The sequence below is a fragment of the Bos javanicus genome, chromosome 10 (genome assembly GCF_032452875.1).
Source record: "Bos javanicus breed banteng chromosome 10, ARS-OSU_banteng_1.0, whole genome shotgun sequence".
Lineage (NCBI taxonomy): Eukaryota > Metazoa > Chordata > Mammalia > Artiodactyla > Bovidae > Bos > Bos javanicus.
Window position 1 is genome coordinate 80917696 of NC_083877.1, and position 19614 is coordinate 80937309.

Consider the following 19614-nt stretch of genomic DNA (forward strand, 5'->3'; position numbering starts at 1 on the left):
CACCGCCCCCCACACCCCCAAAACTACAGCCTTCCTTGAGTGTTAACTGTGTGTACCTTCTGCTTCCTTTCTGGAAGAGGCAGGTAGCTACTCGTGAATTTTTTCCCCTGAGCTGCTCTGGCTGCATTGGAGTTCCTGGAGACTCAGCGCTACCGGACATTCTCATCTGGCAGAGGCCTGGCCAGGAGCCATTCCTGGAGGGCTCAGTGGACAGAGCACTGGGAACAGTGCTGGGGCTGGCACTCAGTCTGGGGGGCTCGGTGGGAGGTATTTGGGAAACCTTGCTGAGTGAAGAGTTGGGAGAGCTGAGTTTTGGTTCAGCCACTAACAAGCCCTGTGTTCCCGGGGCAAGCCGTAGTCCCCCTCTAGGCCTCAGTTTCCCTCTCTTAACATGGATAGGTTGAACTTTAGGCTGTAATGTGTTAGGATCCCAAGACAGACCCCATGAGTCTGCTCCTAATAAAAGATGACCAGAGGCAGCAAAGGTGGGTGCAGAAGAACCTTGGATGATACTAGAGATGTTTTCCAGGTTCATCTCTTGGTGGCAGAGCATTGGGTGTCTTTGCCATCCCACCCCCAGGGTGATCTTTGGAGGTGATGCTTGGCTTGGGCCCTGCTCCTTTCGTTTCCTGCCCTGGGGAGGGGCGGGCAGGCACGTGCAGTTGGCTGTCTCTGCCAGCTGCCTGGGGCTGAGCCATCTGCTGCTTAGGCCCGCGGGTGGGGTGGGGGCTGAGCCCCAACCTAATCTCCTCTCCCGCACTAGCCGCTCAGCAGAGTCTACCCCTTCTCCCCGCATTCTGTCCTGTGTTCCAGCGCTCTGTTAGGCTACCGTTCACCGTGGTCTTGCTTTGTTCCAGCTGCCCCCATCCCCAGGAGAACCCTTGCTGTGTTTTTGTTTACTCTGTGTGTGTGCTGTGCCCTTTAGCCTGTGCCCCAAGAATCTTTCTGTAAGTAAGGCAGCAGCGGCGGCAGGAAAACAATGAAACTTTGGACTCTGGTCGGTCTCTGTTCAGATGCAAATGACGAGTCTCTTCCTATCAGAGTTTGTACCTTTGGGTTCTCCATCCCACCTCCTGAGGAGTCTTTGAACGGCAGGGGTGGGCTGAATCAGTAGCTCAGAAAAGCTCTGATTTAGCCTGTGCTTCAAGTCTTGTTTCTTTCTGGCCTTGTGTGGATGTAGGCACGACTGAGTGACTTGACTTTCACTTTTCACTTTCATGCATTGGAGAAGGAAATGGCAACCCACTCCAGTGTTCTTGCCTGGAGAATCCCAGGGACTGGGGAGCCTGGTTGCCAGCCGTCTATGGGGTCTCACTGACTCGATTTAGCAGCAACAGTGGATGTAGGCAAGAGGCAAAGAGAAAGGAAGTTGTCCTCCTGACTGTCGGTGACTCTGGGTTTGGAAGTTCTGAACTGGTGTGTATGTGTGTGTGTGTACATGTGCACAAGCTGTGCAAGGAGGTGGAGTTAGGACGGAATGTGGACAGTCTTGAAAGTAATCTTTACAAGTGAGGAGATGACAGAGCAGGGAATAAAAGGGCAGTATATCCTAAACCAGGGCTTCTCAAACTTTTCTAACTTCTCAAACCGGAGGAATCTTATTAAAATGCAGATTTTCATTCTGTAGATCAGGGATGAGGGAGAAAGAAGTGGCAGCCCACTCCAATATTCTTGCCTGGAGAATCCCAGGGACAGAGGAGCCTGGTGGGCTGCCATCTGTGGAGTCACACAGAGTCAGGACACGACTGAAGTGACTTAGGAGCAGACCCTGAGACTCAGTGTCTCTGTTAAGCTCCCAAGTGATTCCAGGGCTGCTCTTCAGTGGCCTGAGCCTCCCCCTCCTCCTCTTAACACTGATGAATAAGATTGACCTGAAAAGGCAGAAGGGAGACTTTCTTATGTATTTTAAATCTGAGAGCCTGGGCTGGGCTTTAAGCAAGTGTTTGCAGAGCCTTTTCTGGATCGCTTGTACCTGACTGAGCTCCTGGCTTCTCCGGCGCTCCCCCTTGGCTAGATTCTGTCTCTACAATAGCAGAACCTCTGTCCTTCAGGGGTGGATGTGCACACTAAGCTGGATCCTTTCTCTTTGGCTCATGATAAGGACAGATAGCATTTCAAATAGAATTTTAGAGCTGGAAGAACTCCTCAGTCATCTTTTCCAAGCCTTCTGTTTTAGAGAGGAGGAAATGGGCCCAGAAAAATTTTGTGATATGTAACAGCCAGAATCAACAGCTAGTGGCCGAGATGGGGTGAAAACCCAGACATCTAAACTCTTAGTAAATTCTTCTCTCTGAGGGATGTAAGCCTGAGTTAGGGACACCAGCAGGATCAAAGCGTTGCCCGGAGACAGGTGATAGGAAGAGACTTGCCAGCGGCGGCAGGGAATTTACAAGCACAACTGCTGATACCTGCTCAGCACCGTGCTGATCCCACTCAGGCCAGGGTTCTCAGCTGCAGCCTTTTTGACATTTGGGGCCAAATTCTTTGTTCTGGGGGGCTGTCTTGTGCATCATGGGATGTTTGCTGGCACCCTGGACCTCTGCCACTTGGATGCCAATAGCATCCCCCAGGTTAAGACCGTCAAAAAGTCCTCCAAATGTTGCTAGAAACCTTGGGACTGGAGTGGCATGTAAAATTGCCCCCACTGAAAACCACTTGTTCAGGCAGTAAGTTATTTTGGGGAGGAGAGTCCCTCTTGGGCACCTATACTAGGGTTTTTTGAGAGAGTCATGGTCTCAGAGTTTACAAAGAAAGCACAAAAAAACAGATAGAGCTCCAGCCTTCCCGGGACCTTATAGTTTATTAACTACAGTTTACTGGAGAGACCAGACCAGCCAATGTTGAAAACAGATAAATTGCCATTTTAATGGTCCCTCCAGGGTAGAACCCCAGGCTGGACTCTGAAGAATGGGGTGCCTGCCCAGGGTCCTTAATGAGAAGAAGATTATGTTACCCTGGACTGGGTTGCATAGCTAAGAATTGAGTAACTCTATGTCATTTCTTGAGTTACTTTTACCTCTTCTTAAGGAATATTTCTTTCATTCTGAAAAAATATTTTATCTGAATCTGTAAAGGTCCATCAGACACATTAACCAGTAGATGTGTACACTTGAGGGAGGGAGGCCTCTTCAGGCCTAATGCTGGTGAAGCTGACTCTTTCCATGATGGGGTTTACTTTTTCTTTCTGCCTTGATTTTCTTCAGCTAAGGCATGGATCCTCTAATAGACCTTTCTTATCTCTTTTCCAGTATTTTAAGGAATATGACTGTATAAATAAGCTTCAGTTTGTAATGTTCTGAGTACAAGAGTATAAAACGTGTCTCTACGAAAGTAAGAAAGGGTCTTTACCCCTTTTTACTCCTCATAGAATACTATACTTCCAAAGAGCTTCCCTGGTAGCTCAGTGTTAAAAGAATCTGCCTGCCAATGTTGGAGGTGCTTGTTCGATCCCTGGGTCAGAAAGATCCCTTGGAGAAGGAAATGGCCACCCATTCCAATATTCTGTCTGGGAAATCCCATGGACGGAGGAGCCTGGTGGGCTACAGTCCATGAGGGTCACAAAAAGTTGGCCATGACGTAGGGGCTAAACAACAACAAGTACTTGCAGATGTTTGTAAGACCACTGAGTTTACGTCTTGTGCTCAGCACAGGCCTCCCTGAAAAATATTACTGCAGAACACAAAAAACTTAGTGATGGGAACTCATAGTTCCTGTCAGCTTTTCCTTAGGAAATGAGTGTCAAATTGATTTTTTCCCCAATACTTTGAACATGATGCTCTGTTGCCTCCTGGGTTGCATTGTTTATAACAGGAGACTTGCTGTGATTCTTTGTTTCTCTGGGTGCATTGTCTCTCCTCCTACCTCCTCATGGCTGCTTTTAATATTTTCTCTTTAATGATCATTTTCATCATTTTGATTACAGTGTGCCATGCCGTGTTTTCTTGTTGAGGTACTTCTTCTTGTGGTTTGATGAGTTTCTTGAATCTGTGAGTTTATAGTTTACATCAAAAAAATATTTTTGTGTGTACCTATGTGCGCTTCCCATGCCTCAATTATGCATGTGTTAGGCTGCTTGATACAGTCATACTTCTGACTTATGTTCTGTGTATATCTCTTCGGATAGTTTCTATTGCTGTGTTTTCAAGTTCATTGAATTTTTTCTTCTGCAGTGTCTAATCTGTTAATCCCATTCTGTATATTTTTCTTTTCAGGTATTCGTATTTTTCCCTCTAGAAGTTTAAACGTTTGAGTCTTTGTGGTCTCACGCCCGTCCCTTCCTCTTTTCTCTTGAACACACAGAGTATATTTGTAACAGAGATTTGAACATCCTCTGTGTTCATCTGTGTCATTTCTAGGTCTGTTTCTGTTTGTTTATTCTCCTCCTGTGACCATAGGTCATGGTCATAATTTTCTGCCTCTTTGCATGTCTGCTCAGTTTTGATTTGAAACTAGACATAGTGAGTTGTATGTTGTTAGGTGCTGAAACTTTCTGTATTCCTTTAAAAACTTTTTGGCTTTGTTCTCAGAAGCAATTCAGTTACTACTTAGAATTGGTTTGATCCTTTCAAGGCTTGGTTCTCAGCCTTTATTTATTTTTGTCCTTTTTCTTTTTTGCAGACAGCCTTTAGTTGAGGGCTAGGATGGTCCCACTACTGAGGCCAACACTTGTGAAGATCCCTTCCGGTGCCCTGTGAACCAGGAGATGTTTTGTTTCCACTTTGGCCCATGGGAACGTGTAAACTTCTGGCTCCGTGTGAGCGCCGGGGGTTAGTTCTTTCCTTTGGTTCTTTCCTTAGCCTTGCTAGTTTCCTCTAACACGTGCACAAATCAACACTCAGCCTCGGCAGATCGTTAGTTTTTTCCCTTGGAGCTCCCTCCTCTCAGTTACTTTGCCCTGCACGTTCTAGCCTCCTTGACATCCCCCAGTTCCCAGCTGTCTCTCCAACTCAGTGAAATCATTGAACTCTCAGGTTTTTATTTGCCTACTCTCTGGTCTGAAGATGCCTTTAGGGGGTTAGTTAGCAGGTTAGCCCTGCTGGGGCACCAGCAGGACTCTGCATTTCTTTCCCTTTTTTCAAGGATCACTGCCCTGTGCTACCTATTTTTAAATGTCTGAAAACCATTATTTAATATGTTATATCTGACTTTCTAGTTGTTTAAGGAAAACGTAAATCTAGTCTCTGTTATTCCATTATGACTTCTGTGTCCCTCAGGCTAATTTTTAGGTGTCTTTTGCCTCCTGTGTTCACTTGTTGAAAAATTAATCCAGTGAGACAGATTTCATTGGGAATTCAACCAGGTTCAGGTCATGTCACTGCACCAAACATTTACTGAACAGCTACAGTGTCCAAAGGAATAGCATGCTGTAGTGTCATGCAGTATGTGGTGTATAATCTGAAACTTCACCTGTATTGTGATGCCATGCTTCCAAGCTGAACACTGAGTGTGTACTTCCAGGTTTATCCTGATGTGAACATACGCATATATACGCTCTGAGCCTCATTCCTGTGCCTCCTGACCATAGTGCCATTCAACCTGGGTGACTGATTGAACTAATAGGCACAGTTGATGAGCAAATAGTGGATGCTCAGCTGTCTGTCCATGAGTGAGGGTCCAGACAGCTCTGTGCAGACGCAGGAGCTCTAAATTCCTGTGTGCGGTGGCCCTGCCAGCATCTCACGTCTCGCTCTGGGCCAGATATTGTATTAAACTCCAGAAATGCGTGAATCACGGACTCGTCACAATTCTGTGAACTAGGTATTGCTACCCCAACTTCGTATATGACTCACAGGAGGTAACGCAGGGCACCTAGGTACCTCTGAAAAACAAGAGGCAGAATCAGGATTGAACTCCCTATGACTTTAAAATCCATGTTGTGATTAATTCTTTAATTGACTGTTTCATTTCCTTCTGCTGGCTCCACCTTACTTCCCTGTTTTCTCTTTGGCACTTTGACTATATATCTCCCTTGGGTTTTCACATTTTACCTCATCGTAGTTACTTACGTATGTGTCTTACCTCCCCTGTAGACTGTAAACTCTTTAAAGGTATGAGCTTTCCCCCACTTTTATACCTTTTGTGGAATCCAGTATAAGTAGGTGCTCTTTATGTGTTGAATGAAGTTAGTAAGATATGTGTTAAAATTGGGGGAGCTATCAGATTCTCTCATCAAATTACGATGCTTCTTTCTCATCTGCTGAGTTTTATTACAGTCCCTCTTAACATAATCTTAGATGATACATGGACTTTATGAGATTCTTCATTTGATACCTCTGCCTGAATTTTGACTAATTTGAAATAAGTTTTGAGTCTGTATTTAGAGATTTAAGGGAATATTCCTTCTTGTGCATTAATCAGATCCTTTCTTCTCAGGTCCTGACTTTGAACTCCGTATTGAGAGAACCAGAGGTATGGTTGGAGCTAGACCTAGAGCATGCAGGCCTTGGTGGATGGCTCTGTACCGTGAGAGGGTCATGTCAGGGCAGAGGTGGTGCTTGGGCGTGGGACTAATCAAAGGGGAAGGAACAGTAGGCAAGTTCCTGCTTCTCCTTCTTGCTTGGGGCCTCACAGTCCAACCTTGACAACTTACAGGAAGTTTGGGTAATATGTGAGGAGGACGGGAAGAGTCATGGTTTGCTTATAAATTAGGAGGCTTCTTGGAACTTAACACAAGATGAAGAACATTTGGACTAGAAGACATTGTCTTGCTTGGGTAGGGGTGGGGGGAGTGTCTCAGAGCTGCAGTTCCAGAAGCTTTAACTGAAAACCTTAGGTTAACTGAGAAGGTACAACTCTCAGAATTTGTAGTACACAAATTCTTTCTAGCCATCATCCCATCTTTCTTCTTCCTTCTTTTCCAGTTCCACCATCCTTCCCCCCAGTAGTTTTGCCCTTATTGTCTGTGCTTTCTCACTTTGAATTCATGATCTTCCCTCATGACTGTAATAAATCTGCTTTTGAGGAGGTCACTAGTGATAACTTCGTGATCAGATCCAATGGATGGATGTCTTTTAGGCTTCATTTATGGGACCTTTGTTGCGTCTGCCACTCACCCTCACATTCTCCTTGAATCACTGTGTCCCTCCTGTGACAGCTCTGATGCATAGGCTCCTGGTTTCCTTGTACTTTTGGGAGGGTCTTTAATGATCTCTCTTTCCTTCACATTCTGCTTTAGAAAGTTAGTGTTTCCCCGAGGATCCTGTCTTGACTCTCTTCTCACTCAGCTCTCTCACCAGGATGAGCTCTCATCTCTTTTGCATGCTTTCAGCCAATCACTTTCAGGCCGATCACTCCAGGGCTATATCCTGAGTTTGGAGCACTTTGCGGAGTTTCATACTCATTTCTAATTTGCCTGCTAGACCTTTCCACTTGGATATTCTCCAAGTACCTGTAGTTCAGTCCTTCCAAACATAACCTGAGCTACATTCATCACATGCTTCACCAGCACCTGCTTGTCCACATATGTTCTTTCCTCTTGTGGTAGCTTCTACCATTCACCCAGTCACGGGCCAGAAACCTCGGTGTCATCCTTTGTGGTTCTCACTCGTCGCATCCTATTAGTTTCTGGCATCCTGTATAGTCTTTAGCATGTTATGAATGCTGAGCGAATACAAGAAAATGCCTATTAATTTCATCTGAATTTAATTTCAGTCTAGCACTTCGATCTTGTTACTATACTCTGATTACACTCTTAACTTTTGGGGAAGGGCGTTAAATTTTTGACCACATTCAAATTATATTAAGGAGAAGGCACTTTTTTGTTTAAAACAGGACTGCTTTGCAGGGGGGATTAGTCATTACTAGAAGTGTGTTGATTGGCCACGTGCTCACTTTTAGGACGAGGAGCTGCACAACAGGTAGAGATGAGGTGGATGAAGTTGCACTGTGCTGGCCCTGGAGGGTGTTGTGCTTCACGAACAAGGCCGTAGAGGCAGCAGGTGTACCCATGCTGTGGCTTCAGTGTGAGTCACAGCCAAGGCTCTTCCCCAGGGAGCGGAGCATGCCCCTTTCAGCTCATTGATGAATTTCCTTAATTGTGTTGTAGTGTATCAAATATAAACATTGAGGATATATTGGTAACTGTCATGCTTCTCCAAGTTGATCTCCCTTCCTTTCCATCTAACTGCCTGAAAAGAAAAAAAAAGAAGGGACTTATCTGGCGGTCCAGCGGTTAAGACTGTGCCTTCCAGTGCAGGGGGTGTGGGTTCAATCCCTGGCCCTGGTCGGGGAGCTAGGATCCCACGTGCCTTGAGGCCCAAAGATCAAAACATAAAGCAGAAGCAATACTGTAACAAATTCAGTGAAGACTTTAAAAATGGCCCACATCAAAAAAAGAAAAGAAAAAAAGGAGAAGGTGACTTAAAGAACCAGAGGATTTTGGAGCCAGAGAAGCTCTTCAGGTAGTGATCCATCTAGCTCAGCCTTTTACATTTTCAGATTATGATGACAATAATAGATGGTGAAAACTAGAACACCTATTTTTGACGACTTACTGAATACAGGCAATGTGCTAAGTGCTTTACATGTAATTCCCATGTGATACTTACACCATATGATATACTTACACCATACTCATGCCATATGATAACATGTATTACATGATATGATGCCTACAAGGTAGCTATTGTTAGTGCTAGTTTATAGATAAGGATAATGGAGGTCCAGAAAGATTGGATAACTATCTTGGGGTTAATGCTGAAGCGGCTATTGTACAGAGAGGTGAAACATCATGCTTTTTCAAGGTCAGGTTTTCCAGTTAGAGGCAGAACATGAGTAGAATCTAAATCTCCTGACCTTGAACTCAATAAGCCTGTATTTTCATTTTCACCTGAGAATCCATTCTCTGTGGTCATTTTAGTCTCATTGCTTGCTGAACCCCTTTTAATTCCAGTGAAATCAAATGAAGCAAAGTAAAGAGTGGTTTGGAGTTGGGGGTTTTGGGTGAGTTTTTACAGTTTATTTTTAAATAGGCAGCATTCCCAGACTGACTGGGAATGTAGCAGAAGGCCTGAGAACCAGGAAGTGACACAGACCTGTTTATACCCTCCCACGTGAGAGCCTTTGGAAAGTGATCCACGGTGATGGTAAAAAGTAAACACCACTGCTTCAGCCAGTTCTCTTGGGTTTGCTATTTTTGACCTGGAGGAGGTGTTTTCCTGCACAGCCATGAGTATGTATTTAGAAGACCAAAATCTAGCACCTAAACATCCCCTTCAGTGAAAATATATAGATATGTTTATTTCCTGTTGCCAGACAGCAGCAGTCAGCAACTCTTGGCAGAAAGAATTATCACTGTTTATTTTTCCTCTCTCCCTCTGCCATCCTTTCGGTGAATTGTTCTTCCGTTTCTTTTTCTTTCTTTATAATTAGACCTGTGGATGCAGAACGGGCCAGAGAGCTCACTAAATCTGTTCATGATAGTCAAGGTCCAGCTCAAAGCTTCCTCTTTCACCTCCCCCTACTCCCAACCAGAATCCTTTGTTCTTATGGCCTCTGTGTCCTCATGGCACTTTAAAAAAAAACAAAAAACAAAAAACAAAACCCTAGTAACAGTTTCACAGTGCTATATGGATAAACACATAATTCCTGTCATGGAGATTGTGAATTCCTTGAGAGTAAGAACTATGCCCCACGTCATCTCTGTGACCACCCAGGCCTTGCACCGAAGACAGCCAGTAAATATTTGCTGAATTGCAGTATAGTTACTGCAAACACAGAGCCCTGAGAAATCAGATTTAGCAAATCAGCTTCCCAGCCTTTATTTGCCAAGTTAGTATTGAAACCTGCTCTGCTCAGCTCTGATGGAGACCAAGCAGAGGGCTGTGATGACACGTAGACGTGTCTTTGGGTCCAGGAACCAATGACAGCCATGTCTGTCAAGCATCTGTTTTCCTGCCTGGCAAAACTTCCAGGATTTATCTATCCTCTCTTCCTGTTTTATATCTGCTGCTACTTTGCCATCTTGTATTTCCTACACACATTATGGGGTTTGGGGTTTATCTTTATTTTCCCCTTCTGTGAACAAATAAATGTTGAACACTCTGGGGCACAGAAAGAGGCAGTTGGTGGGCTCTGCAGGAATTTACCACCTGCAGTAAATGTAGTATACAACAGTTAAGTGACTGTGAGTGGTCCACAGGAAAGGTTATGATTCGTTCTCCCAGTCTTCATGCAGTGTTGCTGGGGGTTCAGAAGAGCTGTCCCATGCTGTGGGCTCAGTTGATGAGTTTTCCCAGAGGAGATGCGAATAAGCTTGACCTTGTGCTGGGAAAAAAGAGCAGGGAGCCCTCTGCAGTATGAAAGCAGGAGGAGGAAAGACTTCTAGGCCCCTTTGATTGCATTTATCTGTAAAATAATGGCACAGTGGCACCTATGTAATGATGTAATGAGAGGGAGAGTGTGTGTGTGTGCATCTCAGTCATGTAAACTCTGCCCTTATCCTGTCCTACAGCATGTTTACACTGTGGGACATATTTAGGGAAACCTCCTTGGTCCCTTTAGACACATAGCACTTCAGGATGCTCACGTACAAGGTTATATAATTTGGAGAGAGGCATGTTCAGTTCCTTAAAAATATATATTTTTAGAACTTCATGGGAGAGACCTCTGGAGGTTTACTTGTTTAACCTCGTGGCTCTTCTTTCTTCTAAACTAACTGTGTTTTGAGCCTTGTCTCAGGACAACAGTGCCCTTTGGGAGTTTCATGTGGGCTCAGTCACAGCCTGTTAGAGCAGGAAGGGGCCTCCAGCAGCGCTAATTTGAGGGCCCAGTATTCCAGACGCTGTTCTGATCCTTCACGTTGATCCTGTTTCTACCTCCCAACAGCCCAATGAGGTGGGTATTATTTACCCATTTTGTAGATGGGAACTGAAAATAACTTGCCCTGGACTACCTAACTAGCAACATCCATGCAGACCAGAGGTTCTTGCCCAGTCTGCAGGAATCTTTCCACGGATCCATCCTCTCTGAGTGAGACAAACATGAAACTGTTTCCGTTTTACTGATGAAGAAACAGAGGCATCGGGAGGCAAAGTATTTGTCTTGGTTCAGGCCATCAGTCCAGAGGAGAGATACTTTCCTGCCTTCAGGGTTGGAAATGTATGGCCTGAGCCGAGGCGCTCTGCCTGGTCTCTCCTTTTTCCTGTCCTGAGTCTGTCTGTCTTTGTTCTTTTCCATCCTCTCTTGCGTTTTTCTGTTTCTCTCTGGGCCCTTACAGCTCTGTGGTGATCCTTGCCTTTGGGTGTGTGGAGGCTGGTTTTTTTTTTGTTGTTGTTGTTAGTTGTTTGTTATTTTTGGAAAGGGCTTTAGGAACACTGGGTATGAATGGCCTATGCAAATGTGGTGATGGATTGATTAAGCTCTAAATGGAAAAGCGGCATCTCCTGAGTTTGTTGCAGTGCAGAGGGAGGTAGATGCTAGGCTATGTCTGCTCTGGGGAATAAAGAGGAAGGATTTCACATTTCTTCCTTCTACTCAAAACTTTTGTTGACTTCTGTTTCAGAGGAAATACTTTGAGGCCCCTCCTTTTCCCTAGAAGACATTCCAGAGCGCTTAAAACTGAAAGGACATTGGGGGATCATGCAGGCCCCGAGTGCCAGGAAGAATGAACGACTCATCTGAGGCCCAGCCACTGCTGGGTGGTGGTGCTGGGACATGAGGGCTGTCTCCTGCCTGCAGGTCCATGCTGCAGTCATCCTGCTGGCTTCTAGAAAAGAGTCATTAGAGATGATTATAGGGAAGGTGCCATGTATCTGCTGGTGTTTCTGCTGTCTGAAGCCTGAGGAACAGGGTAGGGAGAACAAAACAGCAAGAGGCTGTAGTGAGCAATTTTGGGAAGAAAGATAAGAATACAGGGATATCAGAGCAATTCAGAAAAGCCTCCAGTACCTGCCTTACCCTGGCTTCAGTGGTTCCTGAGAAAGTGAAAGTGTGAGTTACTCAGTTGTGTCTGACTCTTTGCGACCCCATGGACTGAAGCCCACCAGGCTCCTCCGTCCATGGAATCCTCCAGGCAAGAATACTGGAGTGGGTTGCCACGCCCTCCACCAGGGGATCTTTCCGACCCAGAAATCTAACCTGGGTCTCCTGCATTGCAGGTGGACTCTACCATCTGAGCCACCAGGGAAGCACCAGGAAGTTTTTCTGAGAAAACCTGAGGATTATTTTTGTGATTTATAAGAGGTAAATTTTAACAAGACCTCTGATATTTGTGTCCTTTTGGCTTTGGGACTGGAGATGAAAAGGAAATGGATAAAGTAACATTATGACTCTCAAGGATCTCAGAGTTCAAAAGACAACTTCGTGCCTATTGAAGTACTCAGCTGTTGGTGGCATAAAAGAAAGGGGAAGATACAGAGGTTAGCAAAATTGGAAGGAGCCATTTATCCCCAGGGAGGAAAAAAGTGAACTGAAGACATCTAAAAGTAATATAATTTTGACATTTTATGGGGGAGGAGTGGGAGGCATTTAGGTATCTTTTGCTGCTTTGGCCCAGCGGAATCAGGATGAATGAGAGTGAAGCTGGGAGGCACCACTGGGAGAAAGGGAGAAGCAAGGAGGGCCCCACGGCACGTTCCCTGCTCTTATCACAACCTTTGAGGAGCTCTGAACTCCACAGAGCTAACACTTATTTTCCATACAATCTGAAATGCAAGGGTTAAATTCTGTTCTGACTTCATGAACTGTTGTCTTCCCCCCATCACATGGTAGTATGGGGGTTGGTGAAGATGGTTAATCAAAGGAACAAACTTATTCTAGATTCTCCATCACCACCATCCCCTTTCCAGACTAGCCTGAAGCAAGGAAAGGATTTCTGTTGGTCTTACCTATTCACTTACCTCTTATAACTAAGGGAGAGATGGTCATGACTTAGGAAATAATCTGTCCTGAGTGACTCATGTAAACTGAGTCTGAGCCGTAGAGAAACTCAGTTAGCCTCTGGGAGGCTGGCAGGGCTGAGTCAGAACCCTTAGCCTCCACAGAGGAGGGCTCAGTAGAGTGTGACCTGACCGCGCCTGCAGCAGGACTGTGACATCCTCGACCTGAGGAGCAGGGAGAATGGAGCAGTGCGTGCAGGAATGGGCCCCAGGCACAGGGGCTACAAGGGGCTGGGTCCTGAGTGCCCCGGCTGTTCCAGGGTTCCCCCTGACCCCTGCTGCTGCCTGTCTAGGCTGTGAGCGACTCTTAGGATACCTTTAATCTTAGCAGGCTCTTTGGTTCATCTGGAAGCATCTATGGCAACAACAAGTAAGCAAACTGTGTGAACTCGGAGCTCGTGTTACAGGCTGTCCTCAGCCCCGGAGGCGTGCCATGCTTATTGTCATCGTTCTTAAGAGCAGTTTTCTCAGGTCACCTTCTGCTGTCTTGGCTTAGAGGCTGAGACTGAATAGAAGATCTGAGTCTTACCAGTTCACAGAGCAAGCAGTCCCTTTCATTTTGTCTCTTTTGAGCCTTAACTAGAAACTAGTGAGATAACCCCGGAGAAGGCAGTGGCACCCCACTCCAACTCTTGCCTGGAAAATCCCACGGATGGAGGAGCCTGGTAGGCTGCAGTCCATGGGGTCGTGAAGAGTCGGACACGACTGAGTGACTTCACTTTCACTTTTCACTTTCATGCATTGGAGAAGGAAATGGCAACCCACTCCAGTGTTCTTGCCTGGAGAATCCCAGGAACGGGGGAGCCTGGTGGGCTGCCGTCTCTGCACAGAGTCGGACACGACTGAAGCGACTTAGCAGCAGCAGCAGTGAGATAACTCAAGCTTGGTTTTCACAGCTTCCATTTTACAGATGAGGAAGCAGAGGTGAAGGCAGTGTCTTTCCTCTTGGCTCTGGACAGGAAACGAATGTTTATGACCATCACATTCAGCAGGGCACAGTCACTGAAGCTTTTGACATTTGGGTTCACAGAGGTGGGAGGGGCCCGATGGCAGTCCAGATCATGGTGGTCTCCTTTTACCACAGGCTGTTGAGGTGGCAGCAAGAATCCCAAGAAGGAGAATCAAAAGGGTGAATGTAGGTTTTTCCATGACTCTTCCTCACCTCACGTTTTGGAAGGGAACGATGGCTGTTGGAGGAATCAATGAGTTGTACAAAGAGAAGCATGGATGCGCTCTGGAGGATTCTGTGGCTGAGAGAGGCTTTAGAGCCGTTTCTAGGTGTGAAAACAGAAGCCAGAGAGCGTTCCTGACCAGCAGGCTGGTTGGTGGCAGTTGGTCCTCCAGATCCTTTCCTCTCTCCTCACGTCTGGTTTAGATGCTACATGCCTTGTAAGGATGGGTGTGAGCGCAGGCTTTGGAAGTAAGCATGATTAGTTCCCAGTTCCTCTTAATCATAATTTTTCCCAGTTTTTTTTTTTCTTTTTTTACTCTGGTAAAACACACATAAAATAAAATTTACTGTCTCAACCATTTTGAAGAGTGGTATTAAGTACATTCATAATGTCAAACAGTCATCACCACTGTCTGTCTCCATAACTTTCTTCATCTGACAAAACCTTAAATAGTAACTCTCAATTCCTTCCTCCCCCCAGACCATGACAACCACCATTCTACTTTCTTTCTCTAAATCATAATTTTTTAATCAGGAGAAGTAGTCACTAAAACATCCCCCTCCCCCCCAAAAAAATACTGAAGTGAAATGAATACTTTTTTTTTTCCCCAAGTTTTCACCTATAGGTTTTTTCTAGGCATAGTAATGAATACTCAATCTTAATTTCTTTTCAGTGTTTTTCTTTTTACTTGGTCTAAAGCCACAATTCAAGGACAGTTTTTTAAAATTCTGCATTCAAAGCGGATCCTTTCTTAAAATGATTAGGTGTAGCGTGACCCTTTCTCTATAATAGCTGAGTTTTCCCATTTTGGGATACTCTGGGACCGTGGGGACTCACTTTTCTCCAAGTTATTTCTAAAGCACTACCCTTGGCTCAGCCTTGCGTGTGAACGTTCCTTGACTCTCCTCTGTTCATCTTTTCTCTCTGCAGAGCCCTAATTTCCATCACCCCATTTGTTCTGCACTTGATCAGGTCTTTGACTCATGGTGGAATTAGTCCCTTGCCCCAGGTAGCTGCTTAACAGTAAGGGAGGAACCACCTGTTTCTTCAAAACAAAACATGAGCTTATATGTATGCATCTTTTCCCCAGTTCCATACTCGCTTCTCCCCATAGTATTCATGAGTTCAGCAGACATTTGCTGCCTGCCTGTCTGGTGCCAGGCCCTGTGACGGCTTTTGAAAATTCCATGTTGAGTAATTCACGGTCCCTGCCTTCAGAAACTTTGAGCCTGGTGAAGTAAGACAGATAAACAGATGTAATCACCTGATAGAGGTAACGTCAGAGTAGGGTGCTCAGGGCACTTGGGGAGTAAGAAGAGGGTTATTTCTACTGGAGGTGGGTGTGACATGTCAGAAAAGAACTCCCCCAGGAGATGACCCTTGTGCTGAGCCCTGCAACCCACTGTATTCCTGGCAGGGAAAATCAGATTTGCTGGCGTGTCCATTCATTTGTTGAGAAAGGAGGTGGGTGGCCTATGGGAAGGCCTTGCTGCATTAATTTTATTTTGTATTTTATCTATTTGATTAGGTAATACACAAGGTACAACACTCAAGGCGATGAAAAGGGAATACGTTCAGTGAACAGTGAGCCTTCTGCCCTGTAACCCCTAGATCTCTTCCCTGACAGCACTTGGTAGCTGCCAGTTTCTTGTGCATCAGTTCCAGAGAGAGACTTTCAGCGCATACAAGAGTGTGTGTGTGTGTGTGTGTGTGTGTGTGTGTGTGTGTGCACGCACACGTGTGTATGTACACGCATGTGCACGTGTGTGTGTCTTAAAAACACATGCACACATGCACATGGTTTTCTTCACGTACTAACTTTGGAAGTCATTCCATATTAGTACAGACTGAACTGCCCAGTTCTTTTTAAACCACTGCGTGTATTCTGTTATGTAACTTATTTAACTAGTCCCCTTCAGTCTTGTGCCAGTATAAATAATGCACTGAATATCCTGCATATGTATCATTGCACACAAGTGGTTTCTGAGGACAGATTATAGGAGTAGAATGGATAAGTCAGAGAATATGTGCATTTGGGGGCTAGATATTGTCACATGGTTCTCCAGAGAGCTCTACTTTAATTGTTGTTTAGTTGCTAAGTCGTGTCCAACTCTTTTGTGACCCTATGGACTGTAGCCCATCAGGCTCCTCCGTCCATGGGATTTCCTAGGCAAGAGTCCTGAAGTGGATTGCCATTTTCTCCTCTAGGGGATCTTCTCAACTCAGGGATTGAACCCAGGTCTCCCTCTTGGCAGGCAGATTTTTTCCCACGGAGCCAATGGGGAATCCCCTACATTAATTATAAAATGCTAAATGTAGGATTCTTTACCACTTGGTAACCCTCCCTCATACCAAGTTACCCTCCCACTTGGTAACCAGTCCTCTAAAATCTGTGCCACAGTGATCTTCCTGAAAGAATTTGGTGTTAGAACTTCCCTGTGTATAATCCTTGGAAGCTCCACATGGTCTTCAGTGATAAAGTTTTTATTTTTTAATTTATTTTTATTTATTTGACTGCACCAGGTCTTAGTTGTGGCGTGTGGGATCTAGTTCCCTGACGAGGGATGGACCCAGGCCCCTGCATGGGAGCACAGAGTCATAGCCACTGGACCACCAGGGAAGTCCTGGTCTTCAGGATCGATTTTAAATTTAGCCTAGCACCTGCCTCTAGCGTCTCCTGGGAGTGTAGGGTTCCATTGCTCCCAGCCACTTGTAGTTAATGTGTTCCTTCTCCACTGGACACTTCGTTTAGTAGTCTGTCTAGCATCCCCTCTCCTGGGTAGTCTTTCCTGATTGCCTCCACTCATGCACGGAACAGTGAGCACCACCCTGATCTGGCCTCGTCCATTCTCTGCAGAAGTGCTTCTGCACGTGCTGTCATGTGGCAAGAGCAGGTGTCCTTCTCCATGATCCACTTGTTCTTCCCTTGCGGGGTGGTGAGTGCCTGCCCAGGTTACCCGCTGTGGCTGCATGTACAGTGGCAGCACCAGGGATCCATTGCTAACTGGCTGGCGGCCTGGGCATAACCTTTTAACTCTCTGAACCTTAGTTTTGACTTGTTTCAGAAGAGGAGATGAAGCCTGATGACCTCTAAGGTCTCCTCTGATGCTCAGATCTTCATAATTATGATAGCAACAGGTGCCATTGTTTACTGAGGACTTGCAAAGTGCCAGGCACTGTTTTGAGCACTTTGTCTGATCCTAAGGTGTTCATTGGTAGGACTGATGTTGAAGCTGAAACTCCGTTACTTTGGCTACCTGATGTGAAGAGCTGACTCATTTGAAAAGACCCTGATGCTGGGAAAGATTGAGGGCAGGAGAAGGGAATGACAGAGGATGAGATGGTTGGATGGCATCACCAACTCAATGCACATGGGTTTGGGTGGACTCCGGGAGTTGGTGATGGACAGGGAAGCCTGGTGTGCTGAGGTTCATGGGGTTGCAAAGAGTCAGACACTACTGAGGGACTGAACTGAACTGAATCCTTACATCAGCCCTATGAAGATGATTGTATGGTTACTCTCTCCATTTTACAGATGAGAAAACTGAGCCTCAGAAAGTAAATTGGCCACAAGTCATAATAGAGGAAAGAGATTTGAATTCTGGCATTCTGACTCTACCATTCTTAGCTACATAACTCTTTTTACACATTTACACACACGTGGTTTTGTGTACCCTTTTGGGTCACTAGCAGACTCCATCCCTAGACCTCTCCATGAACCATCCCTGTTCTATAGCTGTGAAGGCCCAAGTTGGAGTCTGGGTAAAAGCTGGGGACAGAGGACTCTACAGTCCCAACCATTGAGGGGTGGTGAGTGAAGACCTAGTGGCTAGCTCTCTTCGTGAGCCCCTTGGTCATGCTCATTGAAGACCCTCATAGCTGCTTTTCCTTTAGACTAAGGCAGTTCATATTGCTGTCTGCAGTACCTCTCTTTAGAAGGGCTGTGTAGGCCTGAGCCAAAGGCTTCATGCATGGATTAAAGTCAGGGCTGGGTGATATCCCTCAGGGACATCCTTTATTATGATTGTAGATGGCAGGCTCGCGTATCTGTTTACATAAAGCTGTACTGGAGAAAGAGGTGTGTATGGCGTTTAAGGAGGAAGTGTAACCTTATATTTGGAATATCTTTTATAAACTAGGATAAATGATATCAAATGAGTTAAGTAAAATATAATAGATCTATATCAAAATATATGATCAACCGTTCTGCTTTCCTGAAAGCAAGTGGGAAAAAACCCTTAGAAGTCTTGATCCCTGATTTTTTTTTTTTTTTTTTCTTTTTTAAAGATACTGGTTCCTATTCTTCTTTAAGTCTTTGAGCCAAAGTGGATGGTCAGGCTAGTCAACAGTTAAGCTTCGTTCTCCCCTCAGTGTTTGTCCCATAAAGCCAACAGATGCGGCCTCTGGGGGCGCAGGTGTGTTGGGTGAGCCTTGAGTAATTAGTCCATTTTTGAGATTGGTGGTGGGAGCCAGGTCCCCAGGGGCTCCTGCAGCTTCTGGTGGTTGAGCAGGCCCAGCCAGGGGCTCTTGGCGCCGGCTGTGGCGTTCCTTCTCTAGGCGGTGGTTTCTCCCTCTTAGACACGTGTTCTCTCTTTTTTTTCCGGTTAGTTGAACTTGCTCTGAGTCCAGTGGCAAAGGCAGAGGCAAACTCGGGTGCAACACTCTCCACGTGAACAACCATCTCTTTCCTCCGCTCTGCTGGAGCCCCCACGGCAGGCAGGCAGCAGGGCACTTTCTGAAAGCTTTACCCAGCTTGACGGATCCCCAGGTGAGCCGGCTCTGGTCTCCTTGTCTCGTCACAAGGATCTGGCTCCCAGGTGGTAACCACGCCTGTGGCAGCTTACTATGGGCCTTGGCATTTCCCCAGGGAGGAGTTGAAAAGCCACTTACATGCTTGTCTCTTCTCCTGGCAGTAGGGATTCAGTTGCTAGAATTCTTTCAACTTTGTACGTTACCAAGGCTTCCCTTATCATAAAGGAAGGCCTATTATAACTAACATAGGCTAAAGCTTTCACTTATGTCCTTTTTTTTTTTTTTTTAAACTAGGTGAATCTACCTGAGGCTGACTTCAGAGTTGTTCCTTCTGGCTTTTACATTTTTCCTTTTAAAAATAACTTGGACGGATAAAAGATGTGCCATGGCAGGATAGCACCAAAGAGCACCTCAGCGTTTGCCGTGGCCTCCGTGGGACATGGAGTGTTCCTTCCCCTGGTGATTCTTAGCACCCTCCTTGGAGACGGACTTGCCTCAGGTAAGCCCCTGCCTGCTGCCTGAGTATGCGAAGGAAAAGACTCAGTACCATTGTTTTCCCAAAGGCTGGGAGAAGGGGATTCTCTGCTTGTGGAGCAGTTAATGGGAGAGCAGCGGGTGGTGGCTTCAGTGCTGGTCCTGCGATACAGCTGAGAGCCAGTCCTGGGGGGCAGGGGTGCTCCAAGGGACCTAGGGAGCCAGCCGGAAGTGGGGGTGTAGGAGCCTACCAGGGGTGACTTAACCATCCCCCTCCCTTAGCCATAGTCACATATGGGACCGAGGTGTAGGATTCAGAGTGTGATGTGCAGGTAAGGATG

The 19614-nt window shown here is 45.8% G+C and overlaps 1 protein-coding gene across 12 annotated transcripts in view; it reads left to right on the forward strand.

Annotated features, from left to right (window-relative positions):
* The window catches only part of SUSD6 (sushi domain containing 6), a 102850-nt gene that overhangs the window by 24041 nt on the left and 59195 nt on the right, over positions 1-19614 (forward strand). For 7 of the 12 annotated variants that reach the window (XM_061429245.1, XM_061429251.1, XM_061429252.1 and 4 more), the window contains exon 2: positions 19094-19298. In XM_061429245.1, coding sequence (XP_061285229.1) covers positions 19178-19298 — 121 coding nt within the window. In that variant the 5' untranslated portion in view covers positions 19094-19177. Of the gene's footprint in view, positions 1-4617; positions 4767-18655; positions 18816-19093; positions 19299-19614 lie in introns of those variants that run through there. The other 5 variants (XM_061429246.1, XM_061429250.1, XM_061429253.1 and 2 more) reach the window with 3 other exon arrangements.